General features: G+C 41.5%; 1 protein-coding gene across 5 annotated transcripts; it reads left to right on the forward strand.

Moving 5' to 3' along the window:
• Nucleotides 1-2496: 2496 nt before the first annotated feature.
• On the forward strand, nucleotides 2497-19763 carry PYROXD1 (pyridine nucleotide-disulphide oxidoreductase domain 1). Of its 5 annotated transcripts, none has more exons than XM_039383162.1 (12): nucleotides 2497-2508; nucleotides 7905-7985; nucleotides 8830-8949; nucleotides 10356-10484; nucleotides 11165-11238; nucleotides 11878-12038; nucleotides 12503-12603; nucleotides 13832-13961; nucleotides 14812-14924; nucleotides 16513-16635; nucleotides 16907-17044; nucleotides 17559-19763. In XM_039383162.1, exons 2-12 carry the CDS (start codon nucleotides 7941-7943, stop codon nucleotides 17805-17807), a joined length of 1383 nt encoding a protein of 460 aa, XP_039239096.1. In that variant the 5' UTR covers nucleotides 2497-2508; nucleotides 7905-7940; the 3' UTR covers nucleotides 17808-19763. The 5 variants fall into 5 exon arrangements, with proteins under 5 accessions (XP_039239096.1, XP_027582483.1, XP_039239097.1 ...); XM_027726682.2 differs by lacking the exon at nucleotides 2497-2508 and adding an exon at nucleotides 6126-6254; XM_039383161.1 differs by lacking the exon at nucleotides 2497-2508 and adding an exon at nucleotides 6452-6712.
• The last annotated feature ends 516 nt before the right edge of the window (nucleotides 19764-20279 follow it).

The following is a 20279-nucleotide window of genomic DNA, read 5'->3' on the forward strand; positions in this document are numbered from 1 at the left end:
TAGCCCGGCTTACGTAAAAATCGTAGGGAATACTGGGTAAATCTGGGCCCTTCCTTGGTTACAAACTGGTCACCAAGGAAGGCCTAGACCAAACTACCACACAGGGGTATACCATAATCTGGTTGGTGTTGATTGCTTTGTTGATAAGTGCCAGGCTACTGACAGACCTGCTGTGCGTGTCCCCATCTCCCCCCCCCCGCCCCCCCGACAGGTTTGTATACAAACACATCCATTTCCAACATATACAAGTACAGTTGCAGGAGTTTAATCAGGCTGTGTTTCAAAATGACAAATATTTTGTACAGTGTCCAGACAAATGTCTTGGGCCATAGTGGTATTACTTTCCCAGACAAATGTTCACGTGTTGTTCCCATACAACACATGCATCAACACCCCACCTTTGTGACACTCCCTGCCCTCTTGATTGTCCCCCTCCCCAGCCATGCTCAAGCCTGTTCAGCAACTTTGTGAAGTGGCAGTCCCACTCCCACTTTTTACTTTTATTTAGTTCCTTCCCATTGGTATTTAAACCTCAGCTACTAATTTCATTAGCTCTTATTAAAGCATGTTTTATACCAACACTTTTATAGACATGTATATTATATATGTTACATATCTTTATATATACATATGTATATACATTATATAAAGTGTATCTAGGTATAAATAAAAAGTACAGGGATATTTTTACACTCCTTGGTATATATATTTTGCTCTCTACATAGGTAGATATACAGATGAAGATATAGATAGATATAGATATGTAGTGCTCTAGTCAGAGGTCCATCTGATGGTGTATCATCTCAGCATCAGACAAAACATAAGATTTTATAAGTTGCTATTACCTTTTTGGGTTATGATTTCTTCCTGTTGTGTTCGTCTTAGTGCCTTTCTTGTTGGGATCTAAAAAGAATCATCATTGTCCTGGGCCAAAACACCCCAAATAATTTAACAAAACAGAAGAATCAATCATCATGGAGAGATGATGAAAAAGCCATTTTTGGACAGTCTAAACACGATATCTCCCATGTTGTTGTATTAGGTACCAGCCAACCCCACAAACGTTTGTTAGTCCTAGTATCAGGTGATGATATGGCACCTTGGAGTCTGCAGCAAAGAGGGAAGGGGGACAATACAAGTGCAGAGTGCTGGGCAGTGTAGAAATCATGGGCCATAGGGATTAGTAAGTGACAAGTGGACAACTGGACAGTACATGAGAAACCATTGTGGTATCAGGACTTATGGAAGCAGAAGGCAAAAAAGATATGGGCATTCAAACCTGTGGGTTTGACCCACAGGTTTTGATTCTTACATCACTCCAGGTGCTGGGGAAGAGAGGGAGCATAGTGCTGCAGCAGATCTGCCCACTCGGATTAGGAGTGTTATTTTATCTCCTGATGCTCTGTCTCAGACAGACAGATTATACAGGACCTTTATGAAAAGCACAGGGATTACAGAACATGCTGTTGATGGTAGGTACATACACCAGCTATGTTGCTGTGCCCCTAGCTGCACCTCCTGACCTGAGAGGAAGTCTGAAAGGCCTGTGGTTCCTTAGCCAGTGGATAGGCTCACCTGCCTGCATCCAGTTAGACAATGGACTTAATTTTAGAGGCCAAATGGCCCAACAGTGGGTAGCCAAGCATGAAGGGCACAGGGTATATTACATACCTATCACCCCAGAGGAGTTGATCCAATGGGATGAAGCAATGCCTTATTAAGAGGTGCATGCACAGCTCCCCTCTCACACTCTCCATAACTGGCCAACAGTTATGCATAAGGGGTTGCAAAGAATTTGAATAGTAAAGCACGCTTCCAGGACTTTACCTTTATCCTAGAGTCTTCTGCTGGGACAACAGCACTATGAGGTACAGTCCAGGATGTTTCTATGATGACAGAGCGTAGTGAGCCCTTAAGAGTCAGAGGCAAGTGCAAACACCAGGCTCATCAAGGGAAACTCATCCACACACATGTTCCCTTGCTATAGCAATGCTTGCTAGCCTCAGTAATCTGTTGTAATGTTTTTGGGAAGCTGCATGTTATTTCTTGCCAAAATGCCTATTTTCTCACCAAATGTAAAGAAATCTCTTACAGAAAAATGTGTAATTTTTCTCCGGACATGAAGTCAAGGTATCGAAGAATCAAAGAGCTTGGAGCTTCTAGACAAGGGTGTAACAGGGACACATGGACTTAATCCTAAAGGAGCAGGCAGACATCCCTCATTACATGTCTGAACTTATGCTGTATATAACAAAAGGTCTTTGTTTTCTCTCTCATGCAGAACTGTTGTGTGGAGCCTCACAGTGTTGCTCTTGATCTCTGCTTGCTGTGTATCAGTGATCATGAAGTGCTGGACATCTCCGCCCTCCAGCAGCACCAAAGCTCCTCTTCATCTCCTACATCACATATTTGGACTGTTTGGTGAAATTTGCACCACTGTGTCTTAGGGGACATGGGACTAGGGGTGGAACCTGATGGCAGGACCTCTCTGATGGTCCTAGCTCCAAGGTGACTGTTATCTTACATTTGTTTTCACAATCAGTATTTGTTTTATTACTCTTGTATTGTTAATTTTAGTAATTGTTTTTTGTAAAGTAATGTTTCTAATAGCCAAAAATATTTACTGGTATAATCTGCAACTTATTGTATCTGTTAGAAAGGTCAACTGTGTGTGGATCAAGGGGTGGAAGTTAGTTATCCTGGCCGGAAGATCATTGTACATCGAGGAGTTAGTGATCCACAAAACAGCTGACCTGGGATGGCCCAAGCCTGTGCTGTGCTGTACAGTGCTGCACATACAGCCTGGCCTCCCCTCAGGCCATGCCATGCTGCACACATTCCCTTGGCCACAGGATGAACTTATCCAGCTAATTGTAACGAGGAGTCTGTCATCAGCTCCCACTCAGCACAAGTGATTGCACCGCCTGCATGGCCTTGCCTTCATCTACGAGTGCAGCAAGGAGTTCTCACGAGAATATCCTTTTTGTTTGACAGTAGAAATGATGAATAGAAATGTTTTCTTGTAGGAAAATCCCATAAGAGCTCAAAATACCACAGTGCTGGGTAACCTTTCCACTGACGTGATCTACATGGTCTGCCTCGCTGGAGACTCATCCAGTGCTGCACAACTCAGGGCTCCCAGCATCTGGAGGGATGTGAAACTGCCTACATTATCCTCTTTTTTATTACAGTGTTAGCTACAATAAATGCCACTTTAAGCGATACTTTGTAGAGTCTGAGTGTTTTTCTTACTGGGATCATAATGAACTGGCACATCCTGGTGCCAAAACATTCAGGTGTTTTTTCCAGAAGTAAATCTGTAGTTTTAAAAAACATTCAGATTAGCCACAATGATAATATTACATCTTCCATCTTTATGTGAATCAGATACAAACTGAGAAAAAAAATATTCCTGGAACCTTTAATATCACTCATCCTGTAAAATGTTTTGTGCTCTTTTAAGACCTCGTTACTTCTCTGATACCCTTCCAAAGGCCAATCAAATAGTGTGTAATTTTCTGTTCATCTTTATCATTTAATCAGTGGATTGGGACCTCATGCCTCCCTCTGCTCTCAACGTCTGAGCAATTTTTCCATCTGCTTGAGAAATGGAAGGCAGTGAAAGACAAAGAATTCCTTATGGCATGTATCGCTATAAGGGCTTTTTTTGTACATTAATTCATTGTTCATGAGTGATACATTACTCATATTCCCAGACAAAACTTACCATCCTGGCCCAAACAAACAGAGGCCTACATTCATCCAAGGTGCCCAAAAACACTTTCAGGAAGGGAAGGTTCATAGAAATACAAAGTGCATTACCACTGGCAGGCAATGGTTGGCTTCTCACAACAGAGCCATGGTCCAGCAGTCCATGCTCTGCCATTTAGCAGAGGATGCAGGGTACTAGAGACACAGTCAACCTGTAACTGTGCAAGTGGGGATTTTCCCTTCACAGAAAAACTATTGTGCTTTACAGACAAGAAGATTTGTTCCAGAATTTCTGCAAGGACTCTCCCAGGTCAATAGCTGCTCCATCTATGGACTGCAGCAAGGATTTGGGTACTGGAGTTTGGGGTGACAGTCATATTTATATTTAGATTGTGAGTGCCAGATAAGCAAAGTCATGCATTGAAGGTTATGCACACATTGTTGTAAGTGCCATAGGCACTACATTGGGTGCACAGTGATTTTCAGAGTTCCTCAGAGAATAATAAGAGTTCTTGCTTAATAAAAAATAAAACCTACTCAATGACTACCACCTGCTCTCATGGTCTCACAACCTCTGCTGCCCCGTTCCAATGCACATGCACTACCCTTGGTAAGAAGTGCCAGGAATGAATTTGCAATGGGTAACTGTTACTAAAGCCAAGGTCATTACATCCCCTACACAAATTAGACACTATTAATCTGGAAAAGTTTTTACAGACCTGCACTGAGCATCTCCCTGCAGTCAGTTAGGAACTAAGAAGGCACACTAATTATGAGCAAATATTTTCAAGGCCTTATTTTGCTCCATCGTATCCAAAATGGCTTTTCACATATTTTTGTGAATGGAGGCAGTAACAACTTTCCTTAGTTTGCACAAGCAAACACTCACTCTAAGCAAAATGAGACTTTCTCCCATCATTTATCATATACTGCAGAATAAAATCCTTGGATGGTATTCTTGCATTTGATGACGCAAGTCTATCCAATTTCTTGCACCATTTAGGTCAGGTCACTTACTCAGGCAATTTACAGAGGAAGGGGATGTGTCTGGAGAAGAGAATTTAGTTTATGACCAAAATGGCCAGCAATTGTCTGGACTTCAATTACCTTCAATGCAAGGGGAAAAGTCACTTCTTAAAAAAAAATACAAAATGAAAGTATTTGTAACTAACTGACATCAGGAAGCAACAGTTTTGAAGGCTGTGATTGATGCCCTGAATAACTACAGGAATGTCTTTGGCCATAAAATAGCATCATCTTGTGTAGTGTAAGCAATTAGTAGCATTATCTTTCATACCTAATCCCTGCCTCCAAGGAAAAAAAAAATCACTGAAGGTCAGCATTACAGTGACAATCATACTTACTAATATGCTGAAAACTCGAAGGTAAACCAGGCTGCAAAAGCCCAAAGCAATTTTAAGCAGCTAATCTCAAACTACAGGCACTGCTGGGCAGTATGTCACATTTAAATTTATTTCCATACTTTGACACACTTCTCATGTTACAGTACCACACTTTTTATCCTCTTCTCAAAAACAAAGAGAAAAGTAATTTGTTTCAATGACTAAAGAGAAAACTGTGGATTCACCACCACCAAACCCAGGCACTGTGCCCTTTCTGGGCAGCAACAGAGACCCAAAGGTTATTCCTTGTGAAGGGAGGGCTATACAGGTAGGGAGAGGAGCATTTCAGACATATCAGCTCAACGGAATCATAGAATCACAGAATCCTCTTGGATGCAAAAGTCCTCTAAGACCACCAAGTCCAACCACTGACACAGCACTGCCAAGCCCACCACTGAACCACGTCCCCAAGTGCCACATCCACTCGTCTCTTCAACACCTCCAGGGCTGGTGACTCCCTGGGCAGCCTCTTCCAGTGCTCGAACACCCCTTCCCTGAAAAAATTTGTCCTCATATCCAATCTAGACCTTCACATCGTGGTCTACATTATACTTCTAGTATTGCGTCCAAAGTTGATGGGGTGGGGGGTGTGTATGTGTGGAGAAAACGTAGACTCTCACACTTCCGTGGGGGTTTTGCCCGTGATTGCTTGTTAGGGAAGGACTAAAGGCCTGAATGTATAGTTCTGCCTTTAATTTTTATCGTAGCTATTAGCTACCAGTTCTCTTTGGTCCCATGACAAAGTCCACCAAAATCCTCCAGCGCTCAGGACCGCGAAGTCCTCGCCCCGTCAAAGGGAGAAACTATTATTATTGTTGTCACTGTTATTATTATTTAAAATCAATACAGAAATACATAGGAAATGAGCAGAAAGCCTGGTTTCGGGGCGGGTCCGTGAGCGGTGAGTCACCGCCGCCCCACCCGCCCCGGCTCCGCGGGAGCGGAGGACTTTTGGGTGCTACCGGCCGCCGTGCCACAGGCTCTGCCGCCGCGCCCCGGCGAGGACGTGGCCGGGACAAACAGCTGCCTTGTTTTCTCCCGGGAGCGGGCGGGGAGATGGCGGGGGCCGGCGGGGCCGCGGCGCGGAGCCGGTTCGCGGTGGTGGGCGGCGGCATCGCGGGGGTCACCTGCGCCGAGAAGGTAAAAGGGGCCGGGGCCGCGCCGTCCCCGCCGCGCGCGTGCGCACAAGCCGCCGCCTTCCCCCTCTTCGCCTGGCCCGCGAGCGCGGCGGGCGCGAGGCCCCTCGGGCGCGGCCGGAATGTTGTCCCTGCGGGCGCCGACCCCGCTCGGCTCCAGGCGGGAATTGTCCCCAAGAAACCCGCGGTGCGGAGGCTCCCCGGCCCCGTAGCGGAACTTCGGGGCCCCCACCGACCCCGTGCAGCAGCCTGGGCCGGCCGTGCCCTGGTGGAACCGGGGTGCGCTGCTGACGGGACCGCCCGGGTGCCTGCGGTTACTCAGAGATATAAATGCCCCTCACAGACTCACCTTGTGCTCTCCCGTAGAAACAGTTCGCTAGAGTTACATAGTGACTGCATAAGTATTCTTGTTTATACAGTTGTTCCATATTGTGGCCTACCTGCCACCCTCATTTCTTACAGGTATTTTGTCCCAGTTGAAAAAAAGCCGAAAGCCAAACCCAGCTCCGGTTGTAGTATAATCGTATTTATCTGTGTAGAAGTACTTCTTAAGAGGTTCAAACTGTGCTACGAACAGCCCGATAGGGTTATTTTGAAGTAGCTTACAATTGCTCCATAAGAAGCAGGCTAAAACTTCACAGATGCAGAAAGCTGGCGTTCTGTGTGCTGGTCCAGAGCTCAGGGAGGTGCAGGAGCCCTGCAGGATCTATTCCTCATAGCCACAAAGGACTCTGCTGCAGCCAAGGTGAAGGCTGCTGTGCTGCTCTCCTTTTTATAAAAATACTGCTCAGTTTTTACTCGATCAGTTTTTTAAGGCCATACACCTGTGGAGCTTGTCCAGTTCTCTTCAGCTCCCTGTGAGCAAAACCTCTAAAAGTAAATTAGTCCTGTTTCTTGGTTTCAAGGTTCTTGATGTCTTTTAGGTAACAGTAACTGGAGGTAATTTTGTACCTGTAATGTGGAATGAAATGGTGTGTGTATTAGTTCAGTGAAGAATATTTTATCTGCTAAAGTGCAGAACAGTGTAAAGACTGTGTTTCGAATATATCATCTTTGGTGATGTCAGGGTTCCTCTGGATAGCACCCCTTCCCTCTGGATCACATCCCTTCCCTCTGATTGACAGCATTGCTTGGCTGTAAATTTGTTACCTGTAAATTTGCTGAGTTTAAAAGGGGAACTCTGTTTTTGGCTTGGGGCCTTAGAAGTCTTGTGTTACTTAGTAGCACCCTGAAGGTGATAATCTGTTAAATAACATTTAAAATACCCAGTAGAAATCAGCATTTCATCTTTCAAAAACCTATAAACAATTAGTCACTGCTGTGCAATAAGAAAAATGTGCGTCCAGCAACTTGGTGTCTCCAGACACCACGTGATCATAGTCTGTTCCACAGGTTGGCCTTTGGAATACTGTGGGAATAAAGTAGTCCTTTACACCATGGCTGCAGTTCTTGAAGGTGTATTTGTGTGTGAATTAATTGAAATACTTGGTCTCCAAATTCTCTTCATTTCCACAAACTTGAAGTCATATTTATACAATAGGATTTTACAAGACTAAAGTAATGCATTAACACATATTACTTTTCATCAGTAGTTTTATTGTCTTAAAGTCAAAATCTGATGGTGACTCTCATCACTTTTCTGTTTCTTTACAAGCTGGCCACGGAATTCCCCTCAGAAGACATTTTTTTAATGACAGCTTCCCCAGTTATAAAAGCTGTAACTAATTTCAAACAGGTAAGAGAGACTTGATTTTTCTTATGGCAAGACCTCTTCAAAGTTTATATCTACAGATAATTTAGAACCCAGTTCTGAAAATGCCCGTGACTTTGAATTATTTCCCCATTAATGTGATTGCAGTGGTGTCAGTAGGACTGATGAGCTATTTTATAGTGATTCAGAATCATTAGTAACTGGTGAGTGTATTCACACCATTCGAGTAAAGGTTGAACTGGGTACTTACATGGTTGAAGTGTTTTCAGAGCTACTGAAGTTTTATTTCACTGCTTTAGTAGTGGCTGCTCCATTTTAAGCACTGAAATGGTGTCTTGGTCTTGCCCATGGTTCTCATATACAGCAGTGTGTTTGAACCTGGGACAGACTCAGACTTCTGACAAAGCAGCAAAAGAAGGGATAGCCTTCTGGGAAGTTGCCTTGAGGTTCATCTATGTCTCCAGCAGCTGGTGATTCAGTGACCTCTTTCTTGCTGGATTGAAAAAGAAAATAAAATCCCTGCGTGATTCAGATTTCTGGCTAGTAGGTTCATTAGGCTAGTTTTGCAGAGGTACTCAGATCTTGGAAAACACTGCTCTCTTCCCCACTCTGAAAGAACTTAATCTCTATCCTTAGGGTTAAAATTCCCTGTAGTACTTTGACTTTTTAACCAGGAATAGGCGTAAGAATATTCTGTATAGAAAAAGGAACTTTTAGCAGTAACATGATAACATGTTTTCAGGCAGTATGGGCTTTACCCTGTGAAAACTTCTTTACTGGAAATGAACATAACACATTCTGTTACAAGCTTTAGAAAAAGAGAGGGATAAATGGTCCATATTCTTAAACACCTGTCTTTTTCCTACAGGTCTCCAAAACACTTGAGGAATTTGATGTAGAAGAGCAACCAAGTTCCATATTAGAAAAACGATACCCCAATATTAAAGTTATACAGTCTGGAGTAAAACAATTGAAAAGTGATGAACATGTAAGCTAATATTTTCTTTTTATGTAGTTTTTCAAATTATTCGTATAAAAAATAATTTTGGAAGCAGTTGAGTGTTTTGGGTGAGAAAAATTCTGGGTGAGAACATTCTGGTTACTGAAGTGTTAAGTTACCAAAATTAAAAGAAAATACTTCCTAACTTTAATTCACTTGTTGCTTACACTGTTTTTCAAGTAGAAATATGTACAGGGGACCAAACTGTCCCATCAAAAATTACTTGTTAATTAAGAAACCGTATCTTTTAGATTTAAATCTCTGACACCTTAGAGATACTGCATTGAATATCTGATTGGAATAGCAGGGAAAACAGGCAATGAAACCAATACTGTCTATCAATATAGGAATGTGAAAACTTCTATAACCCTTGACTGGAGATGTTTCTTATTCCTAAATTACTGTTTCTTGCCACAGAAACCAAAATGTTAACAACTTCGTGATACCAAAAAAAAAAAAAATTTTGGAGGAACCAGCATTTCCACATTTTCTTCCTTTCTTTTAGCAGGAAATACATTGGAAGTATGAGCAGTGTACAGCATGTGCAGATCCTCATTAGCATCTGTGTCAACGTTACTTTTCACCTCAGCATTTATCAGAAACTCACATTCAGATCCAAAACTGGTTTCGCTCACTTTAAATCTCAGAGATATGGTTCCAGTTGGATTCTAATAATGTTCTGAATCTAATTATATTCTTACATGGTTATTGTGATGGTGTTTTAGCTTAGGTCTCTGTGGATGTAAATAATTTGTGTAATTGGAGGTTCTTTTGCCCAAAACCTTTAAAAACTCTCTTTGTGCAAAACCACTATGTAGCTTCTAGTTTGTAAAACAAGAAGTAAGGTCATAAAATAGTTACATTTAAGATTTTATTTTTTTCAGAATGACATAGCTTTAGAGCCTTCCCTTTTTCTTCAGCAAAGAACAGAATTTGCAGTCTTTCTAAACTGTGTCCTAGCCTGTGCCTGGTTAACACAGGCTGACTGCTGTTGAAATGTTGAGAATGAGATTCTTAATTGCTAGTATATAGTAATCTGCTTCTGTCACTGGGGCCAGGGGGACATTTGTCACACGGAAAACATAGTTTTCTTTTAGCACAGCTAGTGAGTACAAAGTGCCACCAAGTGGTAAACTTGGTCTTTCTCGGAGTGCACTGTGTACTTGCCATTTTATTGGTCATATACTTAGGTCTGTGGTGAGTGTGCTGCAAATAAATGTCACACAATCAGTGGCTGTATGAAGGCTTGCTCATTAAGAAGCCAGTTACAGCTTTTAATATGTGCAAATTACTCTGACATTAAGAAAAAAGAAAGCTGAAGTTCTCTTAGGTGTCTTGATTTAGGGAAATTCTCTTAAATGAATTGATTTTTCTTTTTTCTTAATTTTTAACAGAAAATTTTCACCGAAGATGGGAAGGAATATGTGTATGAAAAACTTTGCTTGTGTGCTGGAGCAAAACCAAAATTAATTTTTGAAGGAAACCCATATGTATTAGGAATCCGGGATACTGACAGTGCACAGGTAAGTGTGTTCTGGACTTAAAAGTGTTTAATGTGGTCCTGCATCTGGTGCAAAAATACTAAAGATCATTGTGGAGTAAAATGAAGAAACAGAAGATGATGTTTGTTATTATACATCCTTAAATAGGAACATTTTCAGTAGCAGAAAAATAGCGTTATTAATACCATTTAATAAATTATTTAGCCACTAAATTTGTTAAGTTTATAGATGGTTCATACACAGTATTTCTAACACGATAATATAGAACAAATTATATTCTTTCACCCTTCAGGCAGAATCCAATCTGAAAATATAAAGAGGAAGTAGGCACCTGTAGAAACTTCCCTGGGAAGGTGTGTCTGGTACATGGTACAAAGGGCTGCTTCTTACAGTGAAAAGCTACTGAAGGAACAGTAGGACAGGGAATACAATCCAGGATACTTCTAAAAGCTCTGTCTAGTCATCTTAAATGTAATTATTTAATTCCTGTCTCAATTTGAGGCTTGTAAGGCTGTATCAGTTACTTCATCCCTTCACAGGTTTCACGAGCTTCTGTTACAGATCTCAGCCTATGTGTGTAGCATTAGACTGAGAAAATCAAAATAAGAGTAAGAGCAAGAAAAAATTGAAAAGGGTATAATTTATTGGTGTGAAGGAACATGATTGAAGTTGTAACTGACATTTTTCCTTTCTTAATGCAGGCTTTTCAGAAGAATTTGGCTCAAGCTGAGAGAATAGTCGTGGTAGGAAATGGTGGGATTGCCCTTGAATTAGTGTAAGTAAACAACTAAGATTTTGAATGATACATATTTAAATAAAATCTTTAATAATGCAATGTTAATTCTAGTGAACATGAGTTTGGGAGAAGGTTGACTTTCAAAATTGTAGCTCTTAAAGCATTTAGTAGCAAAACTGATTACAGTTATTTTTTTCTTAGTATAGTGGTGCTTACTGTCACATAAACCAGTGGTGTTTAATGACACAATTAGGAAAGCTTCCAAAGAAGCTTTGACACACAGATATCAAGAATATGCAGTTCACGTTCCATATAGTACAAATGAGATCCACATGCCTGGTTTTAGCAGTGGGCAGCCTGGCAAAAATGCCAGAACTTCTTTTACATTATGGGGAGCAGGAAATACTAAATAGTATTATTATTATAAATTTTATCTACCTCCTCTCACCCCCTGCCCTGGTTCAGTCAAGGTTGTGCTGGTGAGAAAGTATGACCTGTCAACTTGAAGAGATTTTTTTTTTTAATGGGTTCCTTATGTAAACATTTAGAAGTGGATTTGATGGGTTTAAAAGTCTTGGATCCCTTTAGTTCTGGCTTCTGGAAGGGAACTTGACACACTTCTAAACATGTTGCTTTTCAGGTCGTCTCTCACTTTATCCCTTGTTTAAATGTCCACAGGTATGAAATTCAAGGCTGTGAAGTCATCTGGGCTATCAAAGACAAAGCCATTGGGAACACTTTTTTTGATGCAGGAGCAGCTGAATTTCTCATTCCAAAGCTGACTGCTGAGAATCGAGAGACTCCGATCGAGTGTAAAAGAACCAAGTACACAGTGGAAGGTGTGGTGCTTTAGACTCCTAACACTGCAGCAGCAGCATTTGATGTTAAAGAGAGTCCTGAAATCAGTTAATTTAGTAATGTTTTGTGCAGTGGAAGTGCACATTTGCTAGCAAGCAGACATCAGTTTAAATATGAGTGATATTAAGCTACAAAAGAGTGTCTACAGTGGAACTCAAGCTGCTGCAGTTGGGGGCTGGCTGGCTGATAGTGCAGGCACATAACAGGGGCATGGTTGTTTCAGAGACAGTGAAGTAATGAGAGATATGAAGTTGAAAGGTGTTAAAAATACTGGTCTGGAGTCTGATTTGTCTGCAAATGATTGTGGGTTTTTTTGGATATTACACTTTTGTCTTCTCTTTTGGCAGCCCAATGGTATTTCTATTAATTAAGAATCCTTGTTGTGAATTCTGTGGGCAAGCAGGTATGCACACTAAATCTGATATGCTCCATCTGTTTCCTTCAGGAAGCCAGGAAAAAGAAAGACCTACAGCAGCATCTGACAAACTGGGCAGTGCCTTAGGCCCTGACTGGCACGAGGGCTTACATCTTAAAGGGACTAAAGAGGTGTGGAACAGTCTTGCTTACACATTCATTTGAATATTGCTTTAACTGGGTGAGGACAGAACACAAAATGTCACATTCAGGGTTATTATAAAAATAAAAATAAAATGTGCTTGAACTGGTTCTCCTGTAAGAAGTAAACAGCAAAATACATTAACACACATAAAGTAAAATTTTCTGCTTCAGGAAAAAGGTGGTTAGCTGGATCCACTGGCATAGTTTTAGCAAGTTACTCTTCAGACTGAAACTTAAATGTTGGCTTGCATATTTCCATAGGACTGGTGTCAATCCTAGCTTTAATCAGAAGCAGTGGTACTTCTATTGTCCTGATTTTTAGCTGCCACATACACATTTTCTTATGTGCAAAATGGAACAGTAGGATTGAACATCAGCCTCCTGTCACAGCAGATAACAAAATGCAAAATCAGTAGTGGACATGGGCATTGTGAAGAGTTTCATGTTTGAAAAAAAGTAAAAATCCTCACATTGCATATTTTTAATCCATTTTTTTATTTATTAATTTCTTAGCTGTCAGGTATTTGCATCTGGTTTGCATTTTTAGAAGTGACCTTTTAAAGGTGATCAGTCATAGATTCTACAGAAGTGGCTTTAGAACACCAACTAAAGGATGTTTAGGATATTCAGCAGCTTAGTTGGTGGTGGTTTGGCTGTTGAAGGCTGTGGAAATGTTTCTGTAGTGGAGAATAAAGCAGTTCAAGGCCAGAATCCACAAAATAGTTCAAAAACCAGGGAACTCCACCTTCTGTTTTGAGCTCAGAATAGAGGTAAGTGGTTGAAACACAGGTTGATGGAGTAGAATATGTTTTTATGGCTTTTAGACCATAAACTTAATATTGTTAGCCAAATTTCACTCATGATAGAAAAATTACTTATTTGCAATCCTGAAAAATAGAAAAGATGAATTTACTTTTTTCTGTTCTGATAAGTTTTGAATTCTCTTCCCGTAAGCTCAGGGGAACTTGAATATGTTTTCTGGCATGCCAGAAAAATCATGTATCTGAAAAAGCAGGTAAATTGCCATTGGCCATGGTTAGATCTGTGCCAAAAAGAGGAAAAAGTGTGGGAACCTGGCTAATGTGTCATGCTTTAGGATGGGATATATGGTGGGGTTTTTTTCCAGTTTAGTAATGTCAACTTAGGTGAAGGTATACTTGCTATTAAAAATCTTGTTATTGCTAATCATTATGTTTACAACTTTGTCTTTCTTTAGTTTTCTCACAAAGTACATATTGAAATATTATGTGAAGTGAAGAACATACACTTACAGCAAGAATTTATACAACTGCAGAGGACTTCTCTGACTTTTCCTAAAGAAGAGAAAAATGTAGAACCAGATCAGGGTAAGTGCCAGTGCTGATTAAAAATAATGTGTTGAAGATAAAGCAGTGCTGGAGCATGTTTGATCTTGTTTGCAAGCAAATACAGATTTGGAACATAAATCCTTTATCTCTATAAATGGGGGTCTAGCAACTTACAGTATCAAATTTATGGGCTACAGTTAAATTACAAAACTTCATGGGTCAGACCCTTTTTCCATAAAGTCACTGAAATCCTGTATGCAGAACATTCCCTCCTTGTTCCAGTCCAGTAAAGTCACATTTTAATAGTCTAGTTAGAACAGAAGAAAAAAAACTACCAACATTTTGTTTGAAAACTGAAGTAAACCTTGAAACTAGAAGAAAATATTCCTTGTTTCATGAATAATTCTGTCTATAAATTCCACTGAATGAAAATTAATATTTTAAATACATTTTAATAGCCAGTTACTTACAGCATGAGATTCTAGGAAGTCAAATCTCTGATGTTTTTTGCTTTTGAGGCGTCTCCTGTGCATCTGTAAATTTACATGTAAAAGAATATTTGGCAATTGCATACTTCAGAGAACATCCCAGAGGACACAGTATTTTCTCCCTACAAATAAGGGCTTTGATTTAGGAAAATTCCAGAGTCTTAATAGTGGGAGTTGGAGCTAAGCTCCAAAATGGTTTTTTTTCCTCTAATCCTGAGTGAAGGTAAGAAATGTTATAGGTAACCTCTGATTATTTTTTTTTAATTTTTCCTTTTCTCTACCTAAACAGTTATCTCAAAAGATGTTTTTTTTCTTTTTATTTCATATCTTATTATAAGACATAATAAATAAAATAATTTCTGTTGGTTACATTCTCAGGGCAAAATTTTCCCCTTTTTCAGTGCTGTGGCCTGTATATGTGGAATTAACTAATGGAAAAATTTACGGATGCGATTTCATTGTCAGTGCAACTGGAGTAGTGCCAAATGTCAAACCATTCCTGGATGGCAATAATGTAAGTATACTGATTTCTTCTGGAGCTTAAGTTTCTTTTTAAGTAAGGTGATAGAAGCTTTATGCTTTTTCTATGTTTCTGTTCTGACGTGAAATACAGATTGCTAAAGGTTTTGAATATTGTGCAGCATCTCAAAATGAGGCAGGTATGTTGATATTGAAACATCCAGCATGAGAAAAATGTATTTCATTTCTGGTCTTGGCTTATTATGTTGCTCCCCATGTGTATATACACAGTACATATGCAGTATAAGCTGTTAAACTAAGCCTATACAAATAAACACTTGTATAATTGGCTGATGTGGCAAAAAAGTAGAATAATTTTTGTGTTAATTCTGCAGCGTATTCTTATCTTACGAATCTTAACATCTTCTCCTGGGAAGGAAGCAGTTATTTCCAGTATTCTTCATCTGGGACACTGAGCTATAGCAGTGCTCATATTCACCAAGGGAAGTCACATTGAATCAACATCCAAACGTGGATGATGATTCCAGAGTTTGTAGCTGCCATGAGAATTTTCAGCCTTTGGATCATTCTGTGTCCATGTTCGGTGTCCAGTTTAACCTCGGCCAGCAGCTCAGCCCCACCCAGCTGCTTGCTGGGTCCCCACAGAGGGGAGGGGAAACAGAGGCACAAGAGTTAAAAGTGAGAAATCTCACTTTCAGATAAAGACAATTTAGGTAAAGCAAAAGCTGTGCACACAACCAAAAAAATTTCATTCACTGTTTTCCATCAGCAGGGAGATGTTCAGCCATTCCCAGGAAGGCAGGGTTTACAGGCATGACAGTTACTTGGGAAGACAAGTGCCATAATTATTAATGTCCCCCTTTCCTCCTCCTTCCCCCAGCTTCTCTTGCTGAGGACATCATGTGGCTTGGGGTCCCCCTTTGGTCAGTGGGGTCAGCTGCCCCAGCTGCTTCCGATCCCAATTTCTTGTGCAGCCCCAGCCTTCGAGCTGACAGGGCAGCAGGAGAAACAGAAAAGGTCTTGGGTAAGCTCTACTCAGCAACAACTAAAACATCCCTGGGTTATTAACACTGTTCTCATCACAAATCCAAAAAACAGCCCCATACCAGCTACTACTAAGAAAATTATCCCAGACAAAACCAGTATGTTGGGGTATTTAGTGTTTAGTGGTTCTGTCTGATTAGGAAGTAAAATGCTATGCTCTGATTAAAGCAGAAGAAAATGCTGAAAACATAGATCTGATGTTGAGCCATGAGAGATTTCCAGGCCTGCATTATAAGGATAGATCAGGAATTAGGTTTTTGCATTGGTATTTTCTCACCTTGGCAAAAATATGAAATGAAATCTTAAGACTGGGTGTCCCCATAACACATGTAGTGTGATTTGAAATTTGGCAAGCTCTGTCACTTCCCTGCCTAGGTATGAGTAATAGTATTTTAAAAACCTGTGCTGTGTTCTAGAAATAATCTTTATGCTCTGTACCTTCTGTGGAGGTCTTGCCATTTGGGATAGTCTCATGTTAAATAATAAAGTAACAAAGGAGATGATCGCTTAATGTGGATGAATTGAATGACAGTTAAAATTATTACTTCTCTCATTGCTGACCTGTGCAAGTACTTCAGTTTGCTGTAGGAGAAGATGGAGGACTCAAAGTAGATGAACACATGCACACGTCGGTGCCAGATGTGTACGCAGCTGGAGACATCTGCACGGCAGCCTGGGAGCCGAGCCCTGTGTGGCACCAGGTACGTCCAACCCTACGAGTGTCTGAGACAGTCTGACCCACAGAGCAAATCACACACTGTGACACACTCCCAGAAGGGAAAGTCTAGGCAAGTAGCTAATCCTGGGTGTGTTGATGACAGGTAACTTTATCTGGGTGGCAGGAAGCTGAGCTGTCCAGCCCTCCCAAGCATCCCAGAAACACGCAGTGAGCACTGAGGAGAGCAGCGAGTGTCAGCCTGTGCACAGTCACACGTGTCTTGTGATTTAAATCTTTCCCATTTTCTTCTCTAGATGAGACTGTGGACTCAAGCTCGGCAGATGGGATGGTATGCAGCAAAATGCATGGCAGCAGATACTTTGGGGGAATCTATTGAAATGGATTTCAGCTTTGAACTATTTGCTCATGTTACAAAATTTTTCAATTACAAGGTAAAGTCAGTCTAATGGTCTTAAACCACTGGGTAACACATATTGCTAGTTTATATTCACTTGTTAACACTGAGCAGGTGCTTTAATATTGACAAAACAGTTTTCTTTACATAGTAAGTAATGTTAGCTCAGATTGTCTCCATTCGTACTAACCTTGAGTGCAGAAACTGAAAAGAGCTAAAATCTTTACAGATACGTTACAAATAGCAGTTGGTGAATGACAAGTGATCTGCCTTGTGTCCCTGTATATATTCCATTTCATTAAGGTTCTGCTCATGGATAAATTCAACACAGTTCAGCATGATAACTCGTTTACTGTGGGGTTTTGTGTATGATATTTCAAGGTGAAGAGTTTTGAGTCTGTTGTGGGTTTTGTTGTGGGAGGGTCCCTAAGGACAAATACTTCCCTGTTTACATCTGTCTTTTTAGGCCTAGAACTGCTGGCAGCAGAAATACTAAAAGCCACTGCAATGTTCTTATGAGCGCTTTTCCTTTCTCCTTTTCCTTCTGTTAGGTGGTGGTTTTGGGGAAGTACAATGCTCAGGGCTTGGGCTCAGAACACGAACTGATGCTGAGATGTACCAAGGGACAGGAGTACGTGAAGGTAGTGATGCAGAACGGCCGAATGGTGGGAGCTGTGCTGATCGGTGAAACGGACTTGGAAGAAACCTTTGAAAACTTAATTTTAAATCAGATGGATCTTTCAGCCTACGGTGAAGATCTCCTGAACCCAGATGTCGATATAGAAGATTATTTTGATTGAACAAAACCTCATTTCCATTTTGTATAGTTTTGATACAAAGTAAAATTGTTTTCTCGGGATTACCAGAAATGAGGGATAAACGCAATTCCCTATTAAGATTTTGTGTTGATCTTGTCAAAATACTGACGGGCAGCTTAATCTGTGTAGAAGTGCAGCAACAAAAGCAAGTGGGTTGGTGTTGGCAAACACTTTTTGTGTAGATGAGCATATGAAAACAGGGCTGTAACAGCCTCAGCAGCACAGGGAAGGCCACATTTTAAGATAGCGCTGCGTTCACTGGAACGTGAGGGAGCCTTTTTAAAGGCAAGAAAAACATGTTAAATCCCATGCCTGCCTCGTAGCTCCCTTCCCCAAACCACCCATTCCACCTGCTGTGGTTACCAGAGCCCAGTTTCCCTATGGCTCATTTCTGGGCATCTCCCTCAGCTCAGCCCATGAGCCGCCACGGGAGCCAGGATGCCTTCATGGGAAGGTGTGGCCTTACCTGCCAAAAGCTCCTCCAGCCTTGGGCGGGCTGAGTCATGACCAGGGTCAGGAAAGCCTCTGCTTCCTCAAACCATGTGCTCAGGTGAATGTTTACAAGCAGTCAGGCAGCCTGTTGCCATCCCACTGGCACCACTCCACTGCTCACACCAGTGAGTACCTGCCACAGCTCTGTCCAGCTGGCTCAGATGAACAGTTTTAGGATACAGGATGCTCAGAGCTCTCACCACCTGGAATATGGGCTGCAAATACACAGCAAGATGGATGCCTTATCCTTTGTTTTTTTCTTTTTTCCCCCCATAAGTTCCCCTCCATCACGCTTTGCATGATGAGATGTCAGGTGAGAGCAGCTTTTTAACTGTTTTTCACTTCAGCTTTCCACTTGTAGAGCTGCACTGGTGCATCCCATCCCAGCTCCAACAGGACCGGTGGGCTGAGTGCACTCCCAGGAAGGATAACGCAGCAGCACTGGCAGGGGTCACCTGCAGCAGCCTTCCCTGGAAGGAGCCTGTGGTTCAGGCTGAGGTGTCTAGCTGAGGTGGTAGATGGTACAAGATGCCATTTTGAATGGCAGTCCCAGATCCCGATGGGATTCGTAATAGGCAATTACTACATTTGCTTAATGAAAGTCTTCTTGGGGAATACAGGTCCTGGTCACTTCCTGTCTGCTCCTCTTTACACTGTCCTGCACATTGGTTCCAGGAAGGAATTTTTGCAAGTATAGACTCCCACTTGGACTTGATGTGATCGTAACTAAATTACAACTACTGACAAAATATCTATTATTAAATGTGCAGTGGGGGTTTAAGCTATTTTTTTTCAGTAGTAACTGGCCCAGTGGCTGCATGTTTAGTTATGCAAGATGCACTTTAATAATAGTGATGTGGCTGGACAGACCTGCTTCAACCAAGCTCCTCCTTTTTTAGTTGCTAGGCTTAATTTAGTGCCTAGGTGATAAAGCCCAACAGTTTAAGCTATGCCTAATGTCCTTTATGGATTTCATAGGGCCACCCAGGGACATGGGTTGTTTCATTCTAGCTTTTTGTTCAGTTCTGCAATTGCTACTTGGGACCTGCTCTTTATTTGGTGTCACACTGGGAACAATTTATTGTACTCCACTAACTGCAAAGGTTTCAGTACATATTGAGACTTCCCCCAGAAAAATCACTCTAAAGAGAATGACTCTTTTTAATTAAATTAATTCCAAGTTTTGCAAAGTTCTCAGTTAAACGATGGATGAAATACTGAGCTTTAGGCACTGTCAAGATTTAATCAGAAAAAAAATAAAGATGAAGGACATGAATGATGTTTGGTTTATATTTAAGTTGTTATACACATAAATGTTAGGGGATGGGGGGAGAACCAAAATGCAACCCCCTAGAACTTAACATTTATTAATGAGTTTGAACTTGCCTTTCTGATCTTTGGCTGCCAAGACCTTAAAAGTCAGTAAATAAATAAAACTCAATCTAGCACCCAACCTCATGTGTGCTGAGCAATGCTTGCAGTCAGCAGTAGCTGGTGGATCTTTACCAGGCTGCCAGCACAGCCACTTGTTCCTGGAAACACTGATATTCAAAGGAAGGCAGCAGGGATGTATTTCTACAACTGGACAGTGGGCTGATAATCTTGTCTAGACTCTCTTTCCGGGAGGGGTTGGTCCAGACCTTTCAAGGTCCCTTCCCACCTGAGCCCAGAGAGTGCTGGTGAACGGGGCTGCACCCAGCTGGCGGCCGGTCACTAGTGGTGTCCCCCCGGGGTCATTGTTGGGCCCAGTCCTGTTTAATATCTTTACTGATGATCTGGATGAGGGGATTGAGTCCACCATCAGCAAATTTGCAGATGACACTAAGCTGGGGGGGAGTGTCGATCAGCTGGAAGGCAGGAGGGCTCTGCAGAGGGACCCGGACAGGCTGGAGAGTTGGGCTGATTCCAAAGGGATGAGGTTCAACAAGGCCAAGTGCTGGGTCCTGCACTTTGGCCACAACA

The sequence above is a fragment of the Pipra filicauda genome, unplaced genomic scaffold (assembly GCF_003945595.2).
Source record: "Pipra filicauda isolate LSUMZ 115617 unplaced genomic scaffold, ASM394559v2 scaffold2_size9829703_pilon, whole genome shotgun sequence".
Lineage (NCBI taxonomy): Eukaryota > Metazoa > Chordata > Aves > Passeriformes > Pipridae > Pipra > Pipra filicauda.

Coding starts and splice junctions, on each gene's coding strand:
- PYROXD1 (XM_027726682.2), top strand. CDS start 6,171: ATGGCGGGGGCCGGCGGGGCCGCGGCGCGGAGCCGGTTCGCGGTGGTG. Junction 7,986..8,829: donor CTGTAACTAATTTCAAACAG/GTAAGAGAGACT, acceptor TTTTTCCTACAG/GTCTCCAAAACACTTGAGGA. Junction 11,239..11,877: donor GGGATTGCCCTTGAATTAGT/GTAAGTAAACAA, acceptor AAATGTCCACAG/GTATGAAATTCAAGGCTGTG.